Source organism: Canis lupus, chromosome 21 (assembly GCF_011100685.1).
Source record: "Canis lupus familiaris isolate Mischka breed German Shepherd chromosome 21, alternate assembly UU_Cfam_GSD_1.0, whole genome shotgun sequence".
In the NCBI taxonomy this organism is placed as follows: Eukaryota; Metazoa; Chordata; class Mammalia; order Carnivora; family Canidae; genus Canis; species Canis lupus.
Genome location: NC_049242.1, coordinates 21,505,405 through 21,525,830, shown reverse-complemented (window position 1 = coordinate 21,525,830; position 20,426 = coordinate 21,505,405). Strand labels below are relative to the sequence as shown.

General features: G+C 38.3%; 1 protein-coding gene across 3 annotated transcripts in view; it reads right to left on the bottom strand.

Moving 5' to 3' along the window:
* Nucleotides 1-326: 326 nt before the first annotated feature.
* Nucleotides 327-20,426, bottom strand: part of PAK1 (p21 (RAC1) activated kinase 1) — a 144,826-nt gene continuing 124,726 nt past the window's right edge. For all 3 annotated transcript variants that reach the window (XM_038568521.1, XM_038568520.1, XM_038568519.1), the window contains exons 10-15: nt 18,933-19,045; nt 16,381-16,498; nt 10,218-10,317; nt 7,638-7,834; nt 4,663-4,800; nt 327-1,668 (exon numbers count right to left, since the gene is read on the bottom strand). In XM_038568521.1, coding sequence (XP_038424449.1) covers nt 1,582-1,668; nt 4,663-4,800; nt 7,638-7,834; nt 10,218-10,317; nt 16,381-16,498; nt 18,933-19,045 — 753 coding nt within the window. In that variant the 3' untranslated portion in view covers nt 327-1,581. The remainder of the gene's footprint in view (nt 1,669-4,662; nt 4,801-7,637; nt 7,835-10,217; nt 10,318-16,380; nt 16,499-18,932; nt 19,046-20,426) is intronic.

The window sequence follows — 20,426 nt, the reverse complement described above, 5'->3', positions numbered from 1 at the left end:
AAGGGACTTCTCAGTTTCCATACTTGCCTGAGCCTTCAATACCTTATAATATATAAGCATTTTTGGCCCATTTCTCTTAGTTTATAATTAAAATTAAAGGGTTAAGAAAAAATACACCCTGAAGCACATAGTGGTAAAGGGACATCTTACTGCAACTTAATCTCAAATCATTCAGGAAGAAAAAATATATATACATATTTATTTTATATATATATACACACACACACACACACACATATATTTAAGTTTACTTAAGTTTGAAATTATTTCAAAATTAAAAACTAGAAAAGAAAGGGGGAAAGGAAAAGAGGCATACTCCAAGCAGAATATTTTCATCTCCTTTTATTGAAGGAAATAAAACTTGTGCCGCAAGAGGCAGTGGTACCTCACAGCATGACAAGGTAGCCAATGGGACTGACATGACAAGCCACAATGCTGGCCAGAGGTCCTATCATAGTGGGAGGACCAAAACCACAAAGATAGCAGGAGGTAGCAAACATCCCCAACACCCAGTGCAAGCATTTCCATTTGCAGAGAGCTTGGCCATGCATTGTAAAAACAGGGTCCCCTCACAGCTGGCAGAGTATCTTATCAAGTAGCCAAATCCATCCAAAACTAACACATAGTTTCAGAGTTGGAGATCCTTCCCTCTGGCCCAAAAACTCAGGCCATCCGAAGATCTAAGTTAATCTTTCAGCTTCTTATCCCAGATGGAAAAAGAGACTGAGTTCTTGAAACAACACACAGGGTACAGCTGGACAGAGGTTGATACCTAGCTTTGTTCTAAAAGCAGCTAAATTTTTTCCCCTGACTTCTCACACTGTTCTCACCCAGCATGTGCCCTAGGAAACCTCTCAATGTTCTAAACAAAGACAGAATTGGGGCAGCAGCCTAGGGGATGTAGGGAGTCAAAAGCCGCTACATAGCCAAGAACTTTTCACAAGAAATAGCATGGGGAGCACTACTAGTTGAAGATCCTCCCAAATAGCTGCTAGAAGCACACACACAGAAAAAACATGGTAGCTTTCTCTCCCATATCAGGATCAGCTGCGCCAAAGCCATGGTCCAGGAAGATGAGCCATTTCATGTCCCCGGCAAATTATCACGGCACTCCTCACACTGTTCCAATTTTCAAGTACGATAGGTGTTTGGGCAGTTCAGTCTCAGAAAAGCAAGCACTAAAGAAATCTCAACTGATAACAAATTGAATATTATAAAGCCAAAAATTTAGAGAGTCAAGAGCTGACTGGAGGGTGTGAGACTGGGGTGGGAGGAGAAGATTTTGCTGTGTAGAAACAGGAGTCCGAGGATTTATTGATATAAGCCCTTGATCATAAATCACCCTCATAACCACAAATTGGGAGAAAATTCCTTATTAAGAAATGGCCATCATCTGATTAGTCAGTTGCAGTTCTCTTCAACGCTGGACACATGGTTTTTAAGGGTCAAAGTCATGAGAGCACTAGACCAGGAAATGGGAGGAGCAAGGCAAGGAAGAGAGGGCATCAGGGGTTGGAATTTCTAAAATGAGCATTTATTTCACAGAAGTCTTGGCACAATGAGGCTGGAGGAAGCGTGGTTTTAGTGATTGTTCTTGGTCGCCTCCTTTGCTGCTGCAATCAGTGGAGTGAGGCTGGAGAGGGGCTTGGCAATCTTCAGGAACTGATGCTAGAAAGAAAAAAAAGAGCAAAGATGCATGACTATTTACCATTCTTCCTCAGTAACCATCATAAGATGTTAGGGGCATCCATATTTGCACAAGGTGCTGCCTGGAAAGCTTCAAATCATCCCCAAGTTGAATGACATCTTTAAAAGCTAAAGAACCACTTTGGAAAGCAAAGCTGTTGGGCAGTATCTACCTACAACTTAAACACACATCTATGTTATATCCCAGCATTTCCACTTGCAGGTATATTTCCAAAAGAAATGAGCTTGTGTATCCACCAAAAGACACAATCAAGAACATTCATAGCAGTTTTACTTACAACAGTCAAAACTAAAAAGAATGTCTAAGAGAATGAAAGAATGAAATGTTGTATTTTATAATACTATACTGAAAATCACACAGCAATCTAAAAGAATGAATAATTGATACACTGACAATGGATGAATCTCACAGACATTATGTTGAGTGAAGGAAGCCAGACAAGAGAGATTTCATACTTGTATGATTCCGTTTTATATTAGGTATGACTAAATGATGATAATTGGAATAATCATCTCTGGGGAAAGGTATTGACTGATCATGACCCAATGGTATATTGTAATACTGCATTTCAGGAGCACTGATCTAGGGATTTATTATTCTCTCTTTGAATCCAATAAAGCCTTCAATAGCTTGGTCCTTTCCCAGATCACTTTTACTGGGCTATACTTTGGGCCACACCCCCAACTATTAAAGAAGACCATTTTGGAGAAAACACTGTATGAAAACTGCATCTACATTTTCAGCAAAATTGTTATGGAAAACAATTCATTATGTAACTCAGAGCCTCTTAACTAAAAATGATTTTTCTTACATTTAGTAGTAAAAAGGCTTTGTGTCTTGAGGATGTTATGTTTTTCCATTTGATAAGAAATATAGAAGCTATCACATTTCCTTTCTGTCCTAGTCACCAGGAAACTGAGAACCAAATTTGATGTTTAAACAAACCTAACTCAGATGATTAGCGTATTTGATCTTCTGCCATTCTTATAAGTCCTTTTTATTAATCATATTGTATATTATATAGGCACATATAGGTATATATACACATTCATTGTTGGAAGTTGCTTCATGTTCTTTTCGGACAGAGACAGGATATAAAAAGGCACTGAAAACAAGAAATTAATATGAAAGATTCAAGTAAAAGATTTTGACTAAATCGTAAAGATACAAATTCTAACACAATACCCTAGGTATTTTTGTCCATACATGTGTTCCCACAGGAGAAACAGATGTGAAGCTTTTGTGATTTAAGATACCACCCCCCCAAAAAAGATACCCAAAATCATGGTTTTGAATATTTACAATGTACAGTAACAAGTTTAAGAGCCATTGTTAACAAATCACATGTTTCTGTAACTTCCCTCTGGGTTGAGAAAGCAGCGTGATCCAAGATCCACCTGGGAGGCCTCAGTTTCCTACTCCGTATAATAAAGTATAAGAGATAAGCCCTAAAGCCCTTTCAGTTCTAGCACTGTCTGAGACAAAAGAGCAGTGGCCAAGAGCATATACACTTGAGAGCCAAATAGACATGGGTTAAAACCCTGAGTCCGGGATCCCTGGGCGGCCCAACGGTTTAGCGTCTGCCTTCGGCCCAGGGCATGATCCTGGATCCCGGGATCGAGTCCCACATCAGGCTCCCTGCATGGAACCTGCTTCTCCCTCTGCCTGTGTCTCTGCCTGTGTCTCTGTGCTTCTCATGAATAAATAAATAAAATCTTAAAAAAAAAAAAACAAAAAACACCCTGGGTCCACTGCATATTAGCTACATAATCATGGAAAAGTCACCAAACACTTGAAACCTCACTTGCCCACCTATAAAAATGGGAATAGTAGAACCTATAAATCACAGGGTGGTCATAAAGAACAGATGAAAATATAAAGCACTCAGTGCCTACAGTGTGGTAAAGATTCAATATAATGCATTTATTGTTACTTAGGTGTCACAGGAAGAAAACTCTAGAGGGCACTAATCTTTCAATTATAATTTGGTACCTAATTAACAATATCTTCACCAATTATAGGCTTAGAGTACTATCTGAATTATTTTCCCATGCCTAGGATTTCCAGAGCAAATCGCATATGGAAGGCAAAGGGAACCTACATGGTATTGCCTGATACAAGGTATTTTCAGTCCCAAAGAATCCTAGAGACTAATGGGTTACAGTTGGTAGAGCCCAAATCTCAAATCTAATGGACCAGTGCTCTGTAAATCCATAACCTTGACTACAAAGAGATGTTAAATATGTTCTAGAAGGTAGCATTTCAGTGAAAGTGAATACTTTTAAGTAATTTCATTCAATTCAATAAATATTTTCTGAATACCTTTTCTAAGGTCCTAGGTATAAGAGGAGACCCAGAAATTAAAAAGATAGAAGTTATAATCTAGTGGGAAAGACAGAGTCATTCGTAACTAACTTTAACACAGTAGGTATGCCCTGCCTTGCTAACTTGCTCTTGGTCCTCATAATAAAGTAACCAACTATGCATGCCTACAGATTAATCACCATCATAAAGCTGAATGTGATACTTGTGTGGTGGCCTGCTAAAAGCAGTTTTTGCAACCGTGTGAAATAATTATGTAATTTCAGGACTAAGCAGGTGGAAGTATAAAAAGCTTGGTAAACCCGCGACTCCAGGGTCCCCAAAACTCTAATTCAGGCAAAACAAAAGAAGTGCTGATGAAAGTTACAGGCAAAGTTCAACAGGAGCTCAAAAAGTAGATTTTTAAGCTAAGTCTATGAACATGTACAGAATTTAACAGACTGAGGAAGAGCCTCAGGGAATAATATGAACAAAGGTCCAGAGATAAAGGCAGTTAGGGAACTAGGAATATAAATTGAGTGTGGGAAGTGTAGGAAAGAAGCCTACTAGTGCCTTACAGACAAAAATGAAGCAAAAAAGTCTTGGTTTAGTGATCTCTTGAATTTGGAGCTTCCCTGCATAGAGACAATTACCTGCAGCAGCTCTTTAGCTGAACCTCTCTTCTCCACATCCATCTCAAGACAGCGGTTCAGAAAGTCCCGGAAGAAAGCTGACAGCTTCTCTGGGTTCTGAAGCTCTGGGGTCCCATTGGTGGCAATGAGGTACAAGGCCTGGCAATACAAATGGGAGAATCACCTTAAGCTCTAGCGGGAGTTCTTAAGTGCCTAGACCTGTCCTCTAGAAAGATGGTCAGCTGCTTTATGCCTTTAGGACACAAAGAGTAGCTTTGGTATACTGGAAAGAAAACGACCTAAGGATCAGAGTTAACATTTAAAAGGCCATGTGACCACATGCAAGCCAGTGAACTTCCAAATTCCTCATCTGTAAAATAGGGATGAGAATAGTAACCTATCTTACAGGTCTGTAAAAATAAAACAAGATAGTATTTTGGAAAGCACTTATAAACTTATAAAGTGTGTTCCAGACCCATGGGTTTATTATTATTCTTGATTATAGATCTAAAGGATTTATTATTCACTTATTCACTTAGCCTGGTTAGTTAAACACCTATCTGCCACTTGCTGGAGGAAATTACTCCTGATGTCTTCACCTTAGTCACCTAAGAACTGTTTTCTTCTAATAAGAGAGGAATATAAAAATAAAGTGTTCCATAAAGCAACAATATGTTTCCCTGTTACCTCCCTGTCCCCTAACATGAACAATCTTATGAGACAGGTGATTTTTTTTTAAAAAAGCACTCAGCACTTTAATTCATAAAGTATTTACACAAACACTATCTCATTTAAAGACCACAATAAATATGAATAATAGACCAGGCAAGAATCATCATCCTCATTTCACAGATAAAGTCCAGAAACATGAAGAAATATGCCTGGGACCAAGTTATTCATATGAGCTTATGTCCTCTGATTCTAATGTGATTCCAGTTTTATTTCTATCACACCCTACTGATCATCATCTTCAATAGGCCACTGTAAGATGGGGCAAGATGGTATGTAGAATCAGAGGGCAAAGCTGGGACCTTTGGGCAGTTTCAGTTTGGTACACTGAAGCACTTTCCAATAATCAGAGCTATCCAAGAGGTAACCAGTTAAGATAAGACCACATATCAACACCAAAATACACACGATTCCTGCACTGGATGGAAGGTTCCAAGAAATGAGAAAATAAAAGCCATCAGAATAATTCTCTTATCTGCCCATGACCAAAATTACTATTTGCATTTGTGTTCATATACTCTACCTTCCCTCTATTATAATGGATAAATTGTCCATACTCGAATCTCATACTCTTTCCTTCAATATTTGATCCAACACTTCTCATGTACTTAAGGATATCACTCCTACAGGTATCACTTCTCTCTTGTATATGACTACATTCCTCCTCTCCACTACATTATTCTTATCAGCAACACAAACATGTTAAAAATAATATCATCTTAAAAAAATAAAACCAAAACCCTCAAGTTCCTGCTCCATTTCTCTGTTCCCTTAACAGCAAAATTTCTTAAACAATACAACTGCTTCACATGCCATCTCAACAACTTCTTCCCTTCTGATAAATTTACTTTAATCAGGCTTTCATTTCATTGCTATGACTCCACTGATACTGACTGTCAAGCTCATCACTAACCTCCACATTGGCAAATCTAATGTTTATTTCTCAGTCTTATATGATCTATTAGTGACATTTTACATGGTGGTCCATCCTTCTTCTGTGAACACTTCGTTGTCTTGGCCTTCAGCACACACTTCACTCAGTTCTCCTCCTACTAATAAGGCTACTCCTTAGTCTACTTTGCTAGTTCTTCCAACCTGTAAGCCTGAGAGTACCCCAGGGCTCAATACTTAACTCTTATTTCCTGGTGAGTGATTGCATCAATCTTCTATGCTTTAAGTAAACGAACGATATACTACCTCCTGACAAATTTATAGCCCTGACCTCTCACCCTTGAACTCCAGACTCATATGCCCAATTCTATTCAATATCTCCACTTGGATGTCTAATAAACATTTCAAATCATCACATTCAAAACCAACTTGGTTATCCCATTTTACCTGCTCTTCAACCATCTCAGTAAATGGCACTTAATTTTTTCAGCAGTTAGGGCCCAAAATCTTATAGGCATTGTTGATTCCTCTTTCTCTGATACCTATTTCATCTTGTCAGCTGTATATTCAAGGTATTTCCTGACTTTAACCACTCTTTATTACTATAAAATACACCACCAATACAGTCCAAGCCACCATTCTTATCTGAACGATTATCATAGTATTTCAGTCCGTTTTCCATAAAAGCAGTCAAAATGGTTAATTTATAACATAAATTAGGTTATACTACTCCTCAGCTCAAAATCCTCAAATGGCTTCCAATCTCTTACAGAATAAAAGCCAAGTTCTCACAATGGTCACAGGGTCTTACCCAATTCGGCCCCCTGCTAGTTCCCTGACCTTGTTTACTATCCTCCACCCTGTTCACTCACTCAGGGACATTGGCCTCTTTGGTTTTCTTCAGGATACAACGAGTGTGTTCTTAAATCAAGTCCTTTGTATACTTGATACCTGGGAAACCCTTGCATCAGATTAATTTCATGGCTTGCTCCTTCAGGTTCCTGCTCAAGTAATTTATGAGAGGACTTCCTTCTCTACTCGAAATAAAATAGCACAATTCTCCCTCTTTCCCAGTTACTCTCTCTTAAGCCTCTTAGCTTTTTTTCCACAGTACTTACCTTCTGTTACTATATATTAATTTTTTCATAGCATTAGAACAGTTTCTTTTACATTATAGGAACTCAAATAATTGTTGAATAAATGACTATTAATATCTCTTTTCTTTGAGTATTTATATTTATTTGAAATCCAACAGTGCCTAGTTTTATCCAGAAAAGCAGATCCAGGTTGAAGACTGTTGGGAATAGTCCAAGTCCCATTTCCTGGGACTAAAGACAATAGCCCAAACATCTTGAAATGGGACTAATAACACTCACTCTCAAAGGATTTTCATTGAGGTATGGGGGCTCCCCTTCAATCATTTCGATGGCCATGATGCCCAGGGACCAGATGTCAACCTTGGGCCCATAGGCTTTCCGCGTCACAACCTCTGGTGCCATCCAGTATGGAGTTCCCACCATGGTGCTCCGTTTGCTCTGCTCTGGGGTGATCTGGGCACAGAATCCAAAATCAGCTAGAAAAAGAAAAGAAAAGAAGGAATGGACTTATATTTAGGATATTCCTTCCATAAGTACTGATTATGTGCCTATCTCTAGATGTCAAGTTCTGCCTGACTCTCAGCCACTGCAATCCCTTGTCTCTCCAGGGCTAGAATCACGTGACTGCCACCTTCATGACCAGCTCTTAGCCTGTTCTCTATTTAACCTTGAAAACAAGCAGGAAGAAATATCATTTCTGGCCTCCTACTACTCCTCAAACTAGAAGAAATAGGCATTAAAATCTAAGCTGCCCAGTTTGGCCTCGATTACTTGCCCCAATTCTGCTTTCTTCTTGAAGACCATTCCCATGCCTTAGAATCTGGCAATTGAGGTCCTTGCTTTATTTCCTGGGCATGAGTCCCAGACTTAAACCCCAAGCATGGCCCTGCTTTAATCAGTTTCTCAACCTGTGCCTCTGGACAAAGATTGCTAACAATCTTCCCATAGCTGCCCATCTACCTGTAACACACCTGTTTGGATTATTGGTCCTTACACTTTTGAATAAAATGTTCTGCTTATAGTTCATTCACATTAAATTGTAATTATGTGTTTATTTAAATTATGAGGCCTTTGATAGGAAGGACTATGTCTTCTTATTCATTTTTTTTTATTCCTAGAGGGCCCAAGTATAACAGACATTTGATAAAAGTTTACTGAATGAATGAATCAAAGAAATTACACTGAACTCTATTTTGTAATCACGTATTTCATGTCTTCAGTACTGGAATAAGAGCTACTTGAAAACTGGCAAAAGTATCCTTGGTGCCCAGCACAGGACCTAGCAGAGAGTGGGCATTCAGTAAATTTTTTGGTTAAATATATAGATGAATGAACAAAATAAATCACACCCTGTAAAGTACTGAGTAATATAAAGAGCCTGCCTATCTCAGGAAATAAAGACATACTTCATTTTATTGCATATCACAGGTTTGTGGTAACTCTGTGATCAGCAAGTCTGTCAGTGCCATTTTTTCCAACAGCATTTACTCACTTCATGTCTCTGTGTTATGTTTTCTAACTTTTTTTTCTTTTTTTAATTCATGACAGACACAGAGAGAGAGGCAGAGACATAGGCAGAGGGAGAAGCAGGCTCCCTGTGGGAAGCCCAATGCAAGACTCAATCCCAGGACTCCAGGATCATGACCTGAGCCAAAGGCAGATGCTCAACCACTGAGCTACCCAGGTGCCCCTAACTTTTTCATTATTATTATAATATTCGTTATGATAATCTGTGACCAGTGATCTTTGATGTTTCTAATGTAACTGTTTTGGGACACCAGGAACTATACCTATAAAAGATGGGAAACTTAAATTGATAAATGTGTATATTCTGACTGCAGACATGGTGGAAATAGATAGAGAACTAGCATGAGAAGTGGGGCCTGAAGATGTGACTGAATTGCCACAATCTCATGATAAAACTTGAACAGATGAGGAGTGGCTTCTCATGGATGAGCAAAGAAAATGGTTTCTTGAGAAGGAATCTGCTCCTGGTGTAGATGTTGTGAAGATGGTTGAAATGACACAAAGCATTCAAAATATTACATAAACTAAATTGGTAAAGCAGGGTTTGAAAGGATTGACTCCAATTTTGAAAGCAGTTCTACTGTGGGTAAAATGCTATCAAACAGCATCGCGTGCTACAAAGAAATCATTTGTGAAATGGAAGTTGATGCAGCAAACCTCATTATTGTTTTATTTTAAGAAATTACCACAGCCACCCCAGGCTTCAGCAACCATGACCCTGATGAATCAGCAGCCATCAACATGGAGGCAAGACCAGCACAAAGATTATGACTCACTGAAAGCTCATATAATGGTTAGCATTTTTTAGCAATAAAGTATTTTTTTGGGACACGTGGGTGGTTCAGCAGTTGAATGGGCTCAGGGAGTGATCCTGGGATCCCGGATCGAGTTCTGCACCAGGCTTCCTGCAGGGAGCCTGCTTCTCTTCTCCCTCTGCCTATGTCTCTGCCTCTCTTTCTCTCTCTGTGTCTCTCGTGAATAAATAAATAAATAAATCTTTTTTAAAAAGTATTCTTTTTAATTAAGGTGTGTACATTTTTTTTAGACATAATGCTATTATACCCTTAACTGACTATAATATAGTGCAAATATAACTTTTATATACACTGGGAAAATTTCATTTGACTTGCTTTATCACAAGGTTTGTATTACTACAGTGGTCTGGAACTAACCTGCAATATCTCCAAGGTGTGCCTGTAAGTAAAGACACTGCTGAAGTCTCTTCCCCACCCACCCCCTTTTACTGAGTCTTGTAGCTACAGTTACATGATTAGCCCCCCCCCCCCCCACCAGGGTCCCATCAGGAAGAGAAGTATCATCACTCCTACTCACTTAGCTTGACAGAGCCATCCATTCCCAACAGGATGTTGTCACTCTTGATGTCTCTGTGAATGACCTGGTTCGAATGCAGAAACTCCAAAGCCTGCAGGCACTGTTGAAGTGGGTGGGCAAGGGAGAGAGAAAGGACTTACAAATGAAGACTTAGAGAAAATCAACTAATCCAACCTCCTCATTTTATGACAAAGTGAGGTCCCAGTGAGTAAAGAAATTGTTCTAAATCTGTAGCAAGGCAGGTCTACAGCCTAGTCTCCCATCTCCTGGCTAGCTAAGCACTCTTCCAACTTGGTGCTGCTTTATGCCTTTTTTATAATATACCTTATTATAATACATCTTATAATAGTTTTCTTTAAGTACAGAAGTTCCTCTAATGTATTTTGGAATTTTGTGGGGTTTTTGGTTTTGTTTTTTTTTTAACCAAATATTAGATCTTTAACAAAGAACCTGAGAGGCCCAAGCAAAACTACTGAGGAAGAATGGAAATGATTTTGTAAAAATAAAACTGAAGGAAAGTGACAAAAACAGTCATATCTGAGACATATGAAGTCATATTAGAAACAGTGAAGTCAGGAGAAATGTTTTTGGTGAGGAGACAATTTGTCCTGTTTTGGGTATGTTCAATTTTACATACCTACAAACATTTGCAGACAAATGTTCAGTAGACAATGAACATATGAGTCTTAACTTCTATACAGAGATCTGGACTTGAGATAAATATTTATGAGTCATTTGTAACCAGGTGATTTTCTTTAAGTTATAGGAATGGTTGGAACTGGCAAATGTTATAGAAGGTAAGAGGAGAAAGAAAAGAACCTTGGAAAACATGTATAATTAGCAGGCAGAATGAGTAACACAGAGACTGAATGGAACAATGAAAATGCTTGATTCTTCCACTACCTAACAATATCATTCTAAACAAATCACTTACTCTAAGTTACTGTTTTCCCATCTGTAAAATGTGGGGATTAGAAAAGATCATCTCAAGTTTGCTACTAAATCTACTAGTTTAAGTCCGTAACACAAAGCTAAAATTTTAGAAGCTTCCACCACCTAAAAAACACTAAAGATACAAACCAATTGGAAAATACTATTTAAATGTTCTCAAATTAATATTTCACTAAGAACATACTAATGGCTAAATTAAGAACAAACCAATATTCAGAAGTAGCATTTCTCTGAAAAAGAGTTGTTTTCCTTAGGCTGCTGGAGGCCCTGGCCTTTGGATGTCAAGAATTATATTAAAAAATTGATTTCAAGAAATTAGAACCCTTATACATTGTGGGAGCATAAAATGGTATGGCCACTTTGGAAAACAGTTTGACCATTTCTCAAACAAGCACAGAGTTGCTGTATGAGCAGAAGTTCCACTCCTAGGCATATATACAAGAGAAATGAAAACATTCATCCAAAAATACAAGTACGTAGCATTGTTCATAATAACCAAAAAGCAGAAATAACCCAAATATCCATCAATTAATGGATGATAAATAAGTGCAATCCTATATTTTAATAAAAAGAATGAAGCACTAATATATACTATAATATGGATGAACTTTCAAAATACACTAAGGAAAATAAACGAGTGACAAAACGAGCATTTATTTTATGATTCCATTTATAGGAAATGTCCAGAATAAGTAAATCTATAGAGACAGAAAATAGATTAGTGGTTACATAGGGCTGGGAAGGCTGAGAAGTGGGGTGGGTAGGGCAGTACCTGCTAATGGGTAAGGAGTTTTTTGGAGGAGGGGAGTGATGAAAATGTTCTAAAATTGATTATGGTGATGGCTGTACAGCTCAATATATCACAAACCATTAAATTATATACTTTAAAATGGGTGGATTATATGGTAATATGAATTATATCTCAATAAAACTTTTTTAAAAGGGGGATGATTTACGTACTATTTAATATTTTTTAGGGACGCCTGGGTGGCTCAGCAGTTGAGCGTTTGCCTTCGGGTCAGGGAGTGATCCTGGGATCCAGGAGCGAGTCTCACATGAGGCTCCTCACAGAGAGCCTGCTTCTCCCTATGCCTGTGTCTCTGCCTCTCTCTCTGTGTCTCTCATGAATAAGTAAATAAAATCTTTAAAAAATAATAAAAATAATAGTATTTTTTAAATTATGTAATATTTAAAATTTTTTCCAAGGGCTTTTTGATCCATATGGCACCCCTAAGGTATGTGTACACACACACACACACACACACACACACACACACACACTGAATTCCCATTTTAAAGATAAATAAGTTGAGGCAAATTGATTTCCTTAAGTACATATATGCATGTATCCTCAACCAGTGAAAGTCAGTTCAGGCCCTGGATGGAAAGCAGGATCAGGCCCTGGATGGAAAGCAGCGCTAAACCGCTGAGCCACCAGGGCTGCCCTGAAAAATATTTTAGACATTATTGTGGTATGTGGCTTTCCAAAGGGCCACAATATATAAACAGATATGCAGTATATCTATGGTATTAATACTTCATGGGGGGAATGTGATTAGGAAAAAATGTGTTAAAAGACTCCTTAGGAGAGAGAGGACAAAAAAATTGAGAAACACTGCATTAGCAGTACAGCAGAGAAAAGAAGCCACAGCTCCTAAGAGTCCTGGGCTTGTATTAATTCTTAACCTGTGTGTGTGTGTGTGTGTGTGTGTTCTAGATCCTTGGATTTTTAATGAAAAGGTGATATTTTCTAGGATGAAACTGATTTTATACGGCTTTACTTTTCCTAACGTTAATTAAATATACAACTACATTATTTCATCTGAATGCCTCCAGATCTTAAATCATCAGACCCTATCATACTATTAAATTTAACCCTGTTAATACTCTGAACCTAAGCTTCTCCTCTTTCCTTAACTCCCAAACTCTATTATTGGGCTACTGGAAAGTTCCAGTCAGCAAAACACCCAATATCCTCAACTACTCTGAATATTTTCTTCATCTTCTTGCTCTAATAAAAATATGGCTGGGGTGTCTGGGTGGCTCAGTCAGTTGAGCATCTGGCTCTTGACCTCAGCTCAGGTCTTGCTAGAAATACAAAAAAATATATGGCTATCCACAGTAGTCAGACAACAAAAAGAAATAAAAGGCATCCAAATCAGTAAGGAAGGAGTCAAACTTTCACTATATTTGCAGATGACATGATACTTTATATGGGAAACCCAAAAGACCCCACCAAAAAATTGCTAGAACTGATGCATAAATTCAATAAAGTTGCAGGATATATAATCAATGTACAGCAATCTGTTGCATTTCTACATACCAATAATGAAGCAGAAGAAAAAGAAATTAAGGAATCAACTCCATTTATAATTGCACCAAAGTCTAAGATTTTGGAATAAACTTAACCAAGAGATGAAAGACCTACTATACTCTGAAAACTCTAAAATACTAATGAAAGAAATTGAAGATGACACAAAGAAATGGAAAGTTACTCCATGGTCCTGGATTGAAATCACAAATATTGTTAAAATGTCTGTACTACCCCAAGTAATCTGCACATTCAATGCAATCTCTATCAAAATACCAATAGCATTTTTCACAGAGCTAGAACAATCAATCCTAAAATTTGTATGGAACCACAAAAGGTCTCAAATAGCCAAAGCAAGCTGAGAAAGAAAAAAGCAAAGCTGAAGACATCACAATTCCAGCTTGCAAGTTATATTACAAACCTGTAGTAATCAAAACAGTACGGTAGAGGCACAAGAAACAGACACACAGATCATGGAACAGAAAAGAAAACCCAGAACTATATAGTCAACTAATCTTCCACAAAGCAGGAAAAAATATCCAATAGGAAAAAGACAGTCTCTTCAACAAATGGTGTTGGGAAAACTGGACCACAACAGGCAAAAGAATGAAACCGGACCACTTTCTTACACTATACATAAAAATAAATTCAAAACTGATTAGAGACCAAAATATGAGACATGAAACCATAAAAATGCTAGAGGAGAACACAGGTAGTAACCTCTTTGGCATCGGCCATAGCAACTTCTTTCTAGATATGTCTCCAGGGACAAGGGAACAAAAGCAAAAATAAACTATTGCGACTTCATAAAAAATAGCTTCTGCATTGCAAATGAAACAATCAACAAAACTAAAGACAACCTATGAAATGGGAGAAGACGTTTGCAAATGATGAAGGGTTAATATAAAAAATATGTAAAGAACATAATAAGCTCTACACCCCCCAAAAATAAAAACAATTAAAACATAGGAGAAGACATGAATAGACATTTTTCCAAAGAAGAAATATAAAGGGGACGCCTGGGAAGCTCAGCGGTTGAGTGTCTGCCTTCGGCTCAGGGAATGATCCCAGAATCCGGGATCCGGGATCAAGTCCCACATCGGGCTCATTGTGGGAAGCCTGCTTCTCCCTCTGCCTGTGTCTGTGTCTGTGTCTCTGCCTCTTTCTCTCTCTCTCTCATGAATAAATAAATAAAATCTTAAAAAAAAGAAATATAAATGGACAACAGACACATGAAATGATGTTCAACATCACTGATCAAAAGAGAAATACAAATCAAAACTACATTGAGATATCACCTCACACCTATCAGAATGGCTAAAATCAACAACAAAAGAAACAACAGGTATTGGCAAGGATGTGGATAAAGGGAAACCCTCTTGCACTATTGGTGAGAATGCAAACTAGTCTGGTAACTCTGGAAAACAGTATGGAGGTTGCTCAAAAAGTTAAAAACAGAACTACCCTACCATCTAGCAATTGCCTACTAAATATTTACCCAAACAATACAAAAGTACTAATTCAAAGAGATACATGCACTCTGATGTTTATGGCAGCATTATCTACACTAGCCAAATTATGGAAAGAGCTCAAATGTCCACCAACTGATGAATGGATACCTACATACATACACACAATGGAATATTAATCAGCCATAAAAAGAATGAAAATTTGCCATTTGTGCAACAGTGTGGATTGAACTAGTGAATTATGCTAAGTGAAATAAGTGAATTAGAGAAAGACAAATAGTGTGTAACTTCACTCATATGTAGAATTTAAGAAACAAAACAAACATGGAAGGGGGGGGGGGGGAGCAAACCAAGGAACAGACTCTTAACTAGAGAATGAACTGATGGTTACCAGAAGGGAGTTGGACAAGGGAATGAGTTAAAAAGGGGATGAGGATTAATTAATGCACTTGTTATGATGAGCACTGGGTGATATATGAAGTACTGAATCACTATATTGTACACCTGAAACTATTATTACACTATATATTAACTAACTCAAATTTAAATTAAAACTTTTTAAAAATGTGGCTATCCCCTGAGGACACTGCTTCTCACAGAGGCTTTGTAAAGAGGTTTTTTCCCCCTATTACAAAAGGGTATTACAGACCTTAGACATTCAATAGCAATGAGGAGAAAAAAATACCTACTTGAGTTTCATTTTCTATTTCTTTTGCCTGAGAGTATTTTACCCTGATTTTTGCATGGCTTGCTTTTTTGTATATTTAGATCTTTATTCAAATCGACAGCAAAACCATCCCTATTTTAAAATAGTACCTCCTTTGTTACTACCTTCTGTTTTATTTCCTTCATAGCACATGGAAGAAAATAGGCAAGTAAAATAAAAAGGTGATTAAAAATATATCCACATAAAAGAGAGAACTATTACAAAATATTTATAGCAGTCACCTTTAAGGTTGAAATTGAGTGATTTTATAATATATGTATGTAATTTTGATTTTTCTACAATGGGCATATACTTTTATAATCAGAATAAAGTTATCTTTAAAAAACAGATCATAATGATAGCAATTTCAAAACAGCTAACAAAAAACTAATAATGGGGGGATCCCTGGGTGGCTCAGCGGTTTAGCGCCTGCCTTTTGGCCTGGGGCGCGATCCTGGGGTCCCGGGATTGGGTCCCGCATCGGGCTCCCAGCATGGAGCCTGCTTCTCCCTCTGTCTGTGTCTCTGCCTTTCTTTCTCTCTCTCTCTCTATCATGAATAAATAAATAAATCTTAAAAAAAAAACAAAAAAAACAACTAATAATGGGAGAGTTCAGTTAATTTCTCCCACCTTCAATGCCCAGGTTGAGATCCATCAGATGCAGAACTTTGAGACACCGATATAAAGGCCACTTCCTGCTCAAGGCTGGTTGGCCGTTGGCCTTACCTCACGGCAGACAGCTGCAATCTGGCCTTCATCCATGCAGGTTTCTGTCACCACATCTGTCAAAGAACCTCCAGCCAAGTATTCCATGACAACCCACAGCTCATCTCCCACGAGGTAACTACAGGAGTACAGAAAAAGGGTAAGAAGGAATAGAATATATTGATCCATAGCACTGAGTTTCAAAGGCTAAGCATATACATAGAGTGAACCTGTATCTCCAATAGCTCTGGAAAAGTCTAGTCTATACTGGACTGGCTTGAGCAGTGTGGTATGGCATTTTATTGTCATCCTGATATTGGAACTACTGCTGGGCAGATAGAGGGACTGATAAAGAAAAACAAATGGCCTCCAGCAAAGGGTAAGATTTGCATCCTATTCTCTTGATTCAGGATCTAGTACTCTCCATAGAGTCTATATTCTTTATAACTGAAAGTCTTGTAGTTTTTTAATTTCCAGGAAGGATATATATGACAGATTAGGTTGTTCTTCAACAATCTCTTTTGAGAGAGAAGACTGTGGGGACGTGGACCAAAAGATAATTTAGGACTGGGTAAAAAGCTCTCCACTGCCATGAGCCTATTTCTTCCCTGACAAAGAATACTCATGTCCTCTCACCCAGCATGTCAAGGAGATGTCGATCAGCTTGGGACTGATTGGGGAAAGAAAATGAGGGTCCAGGAGACTATTCCTGGACACCAACAAGGCAGAGCCTCTTTACCTGGGCCCAACATGCCACTGTTGGGAAAGCTAAGATGATGCACAACTTGATTCAGGTTGTCCCAAAAACTTTGTGGCTACACACTGTGCCAAGATACCTTCAAAAATCGTGTATCAAGGTAAAGCCTCAGAACATCACATATTTGCAACAAATATGGATGAAATTCTCTTCTGGGAAAACTCACAAAAACCAAAATTCTCAATTGCAGCACCTTCACTTAACGCTCAGGGTACAGGCATCCATTTCTGTCTCCCCACATGAGCTCCTAAGTATTTTTTTCCATACCAGACTAGGGCTCTTCAAGGGCAGGGACTGAGCCTTATTTATTTCTGGTTTCACAGTGTTAGCCTCTGGAAACACCAGCAAAGGCGCAATTGATAAACAAATTTATACATCTTCTAATCTTATTCCCAGAATATAAATTCCTTCAACAAGATAGTCATGCATTTTATTGTTTAGATACCTCCAGTGATAAGAGACTCTTTTTTTTTTTTTTTTCATTATCCTGAGCCCAAATCTGGTACACTTACAGCCTTCAGTAGTTTGTTCATCAAGCTATAGTCTTTATATAATACATTCTTCAAAGAGATTGGAAGGTGAATAATAACTTCCAAAGAACTTTTCAGAGCCAGTAGCGACCCTCATTATGGAGAGACAATTGTTCCCCAGAAAGGAAGAAGGCTTTTATTTGCTACCATTATCAACATTATATATTGGGAAGATCAAAGTCCAGCTCCTTTCCTCTTTAAAGAAACTAAAGCTTATCAATGTTTTAGATGAAAAACAAGAAATTTGGCAGAATCTGGCAGAAATGAAAATATAGCTGGCAATGCAATATAAATAATAAAGGAATTAGAATCCAAGACTTAGTTCAATATTGTCACCACTAGTGATGTCTCTGAAACAGGCAAGAATCTCACTTTCTTTTTTCATATACAGGAGAAATGAACATGATATGATGGAAAGGGCATGGATGTTGGTGCCATGAATATTCAAATTCAAAACCCTCATTTGCTACTTACTGGCTTATTGGTCTTGGACAAATTAGTAACTCTATGAATCTCAGTTTCTTCATGAGAAAAATACAGATAATAAACCCTACCTCACAATGAGATACTGTTCATAAAAGTGTTTGGTGCAAAGTAAAGCATAACAAAAATGTTAGCCGCAACCACTATTTGCTATGTTAAAGAACAGAATTCTCATAAACTGGAATAATGGACTGAAATAATCAAGATGAGATTTAATGAAGGTTACCTAAAGTTCTACACTACTAGTTTAAGACAAAAAAAAAGGATCAGAGATTTTAAGTCACTATAAACTTACTATAGGTCATCAATGAAACACGCTTCCTGAAAATAAAACAGTATACAACAAAATCACTAGGTTGTATATAGTTTAAAACAAAAGAGAAGCCTTACTCTTTCCATACTGGTCAAATCTCAATGAAACTACTGTCAAATTTTAAGAGGTCAGACAAATTAGAAGTTATTCAGGAGGGTGAGCAGGCTAATGTAAGATCTGGGATGTAGAAGGATTTAAAGACCTACATGTCTAACTCTGGCAGATAGGCTGAAAAGCCTCCCCGAGGTGGAACAAACAGTTCTAGGACCAGTTGTTAGAAGCTACAGGGTGGTAGGGTTCACCTAGCCCAGAAGGACTGTGCAGCAATCAAAGGTGTCTAGGAGGATAAAAGGGTTAGACACAGAGAACCAAGCATCATAGAGATTCTCAAGTGGAGGCAGTTCAGAGTGCTGGTGGTGCCGCCTCCCCTAATTCCATTATCCATCAGTCCCAAAGGCTGATCTCTCTGACAGGACTTGTCACTCCATACCTGTCCAAGTAGTTCACAATGTTTGGGTTCTTGTTTTCCCTCATGACCAGGATCTCATTAATAATCAGCTCTTTCTTCGGCTGCTGCTGAAGGTTCATCTGCTTAATGGCCACCTGAAATCAGAGTACATTCTTTGTGTAATCAGTCACCCAACACTTACTGAGCAACTACTCAGTACCAGACCTTAAACACTAAGGAGACAGAGATGAATAAAATACAGCCTTAGCCCTTACAGAATTTACATAAAGCGGTGTACTCAGTGTGAGACTCCCAGACCAGCAGCATCAACATCATTTAGCAACTTAGTTGAAATTAAAAATTTTAGGCCCCACCCAGACATACTGAATCAGAAAACTCTGTTTTAATAAATGCTTCAGATGATTCTGATATGCGCCAAAGTTTGAGGATCAAGCATTCTACAATAAAATATTTATATGAGAAAAATACTTTTAAAATTCACAATATAAAAGAGGTGTGCTGGGGGTGCCTGGGTGGCTCAGTCTGTTAAGTGTCTGACTCTTGATTTTGGCTCAGGTCAAGATCTCAAGGTCATGAGATCAAGCCCTGTGTCAGGATCCTCACTGAATATGAAGCCTGCTTGATTCTCTCTCCTCCTCTCTCTGCCCTCCGTCCCTCTACTTCCCTGCTACTGCTTGCTCTCTTGAAAGCAGGAAGGCAGAAACGGAGGAAGGGAAGAAGAGAGGGAAGGAGGGAGGAAAAAGTATGCTTTTTTAAATATTTATTTATTTATTTATTCATAGAGAGAGAGAGGCAGAGACACAGGCAGAGGGACAAGCGGGCTCCATGCAGGGAGCCCGACGCAGCAGGACTCGATCCTGGGTCTCCAGGATCACACCCCGGGCTGAAGGTGGTGCTAAACCGCTGTGCTACTGGGGCTGCCCAAAAGTATGCTTTAATAAAAGTCCACACAAAGCACTACAGAAACACAAAATAGAGCAAGAACTCTTTCAATCTGGCAACGTAGAGAGGCTTCATAAAGGGGGAGATGACTTTTTGAGCTTGGTGTGGAAAGGTAAATCAGAGTTGACCACATTAAGAGAGAGGTTATAAAAGGGGATGAAATCCCTAATATTTATTTATCAATCAAACAGAGCTTTATAGGCTTTTTGTCTATAGAAATAAATGAATTCCCAAGGCGCTTTTCCATCCCTTTCTTCTGTGTGTCAAGTACTAGGAAATGCATTCTCAGGTTTATTTCATTTAATCCTCAGAGACCCTATGAGTTAAGTATTACTATTGACTCCTTTTGAAAGATAAGGAAATCATGATTCAGAAAGGATATGTGACTTGCAAATACAGCTGTTCTGTAGCAAAGTCAGGATAAGAACCCTCAAAAGTGATGCTGACTTATTCTGTACACATGGCCAAATTAATCTTCCACATGGTACATATTTGGTAACACTCTCTCCTGCTCAAAGTCATAAATGGCTTCTGTTTGTCTAGTGATGTTCCTCAGCCCAACATTTAAAGTTC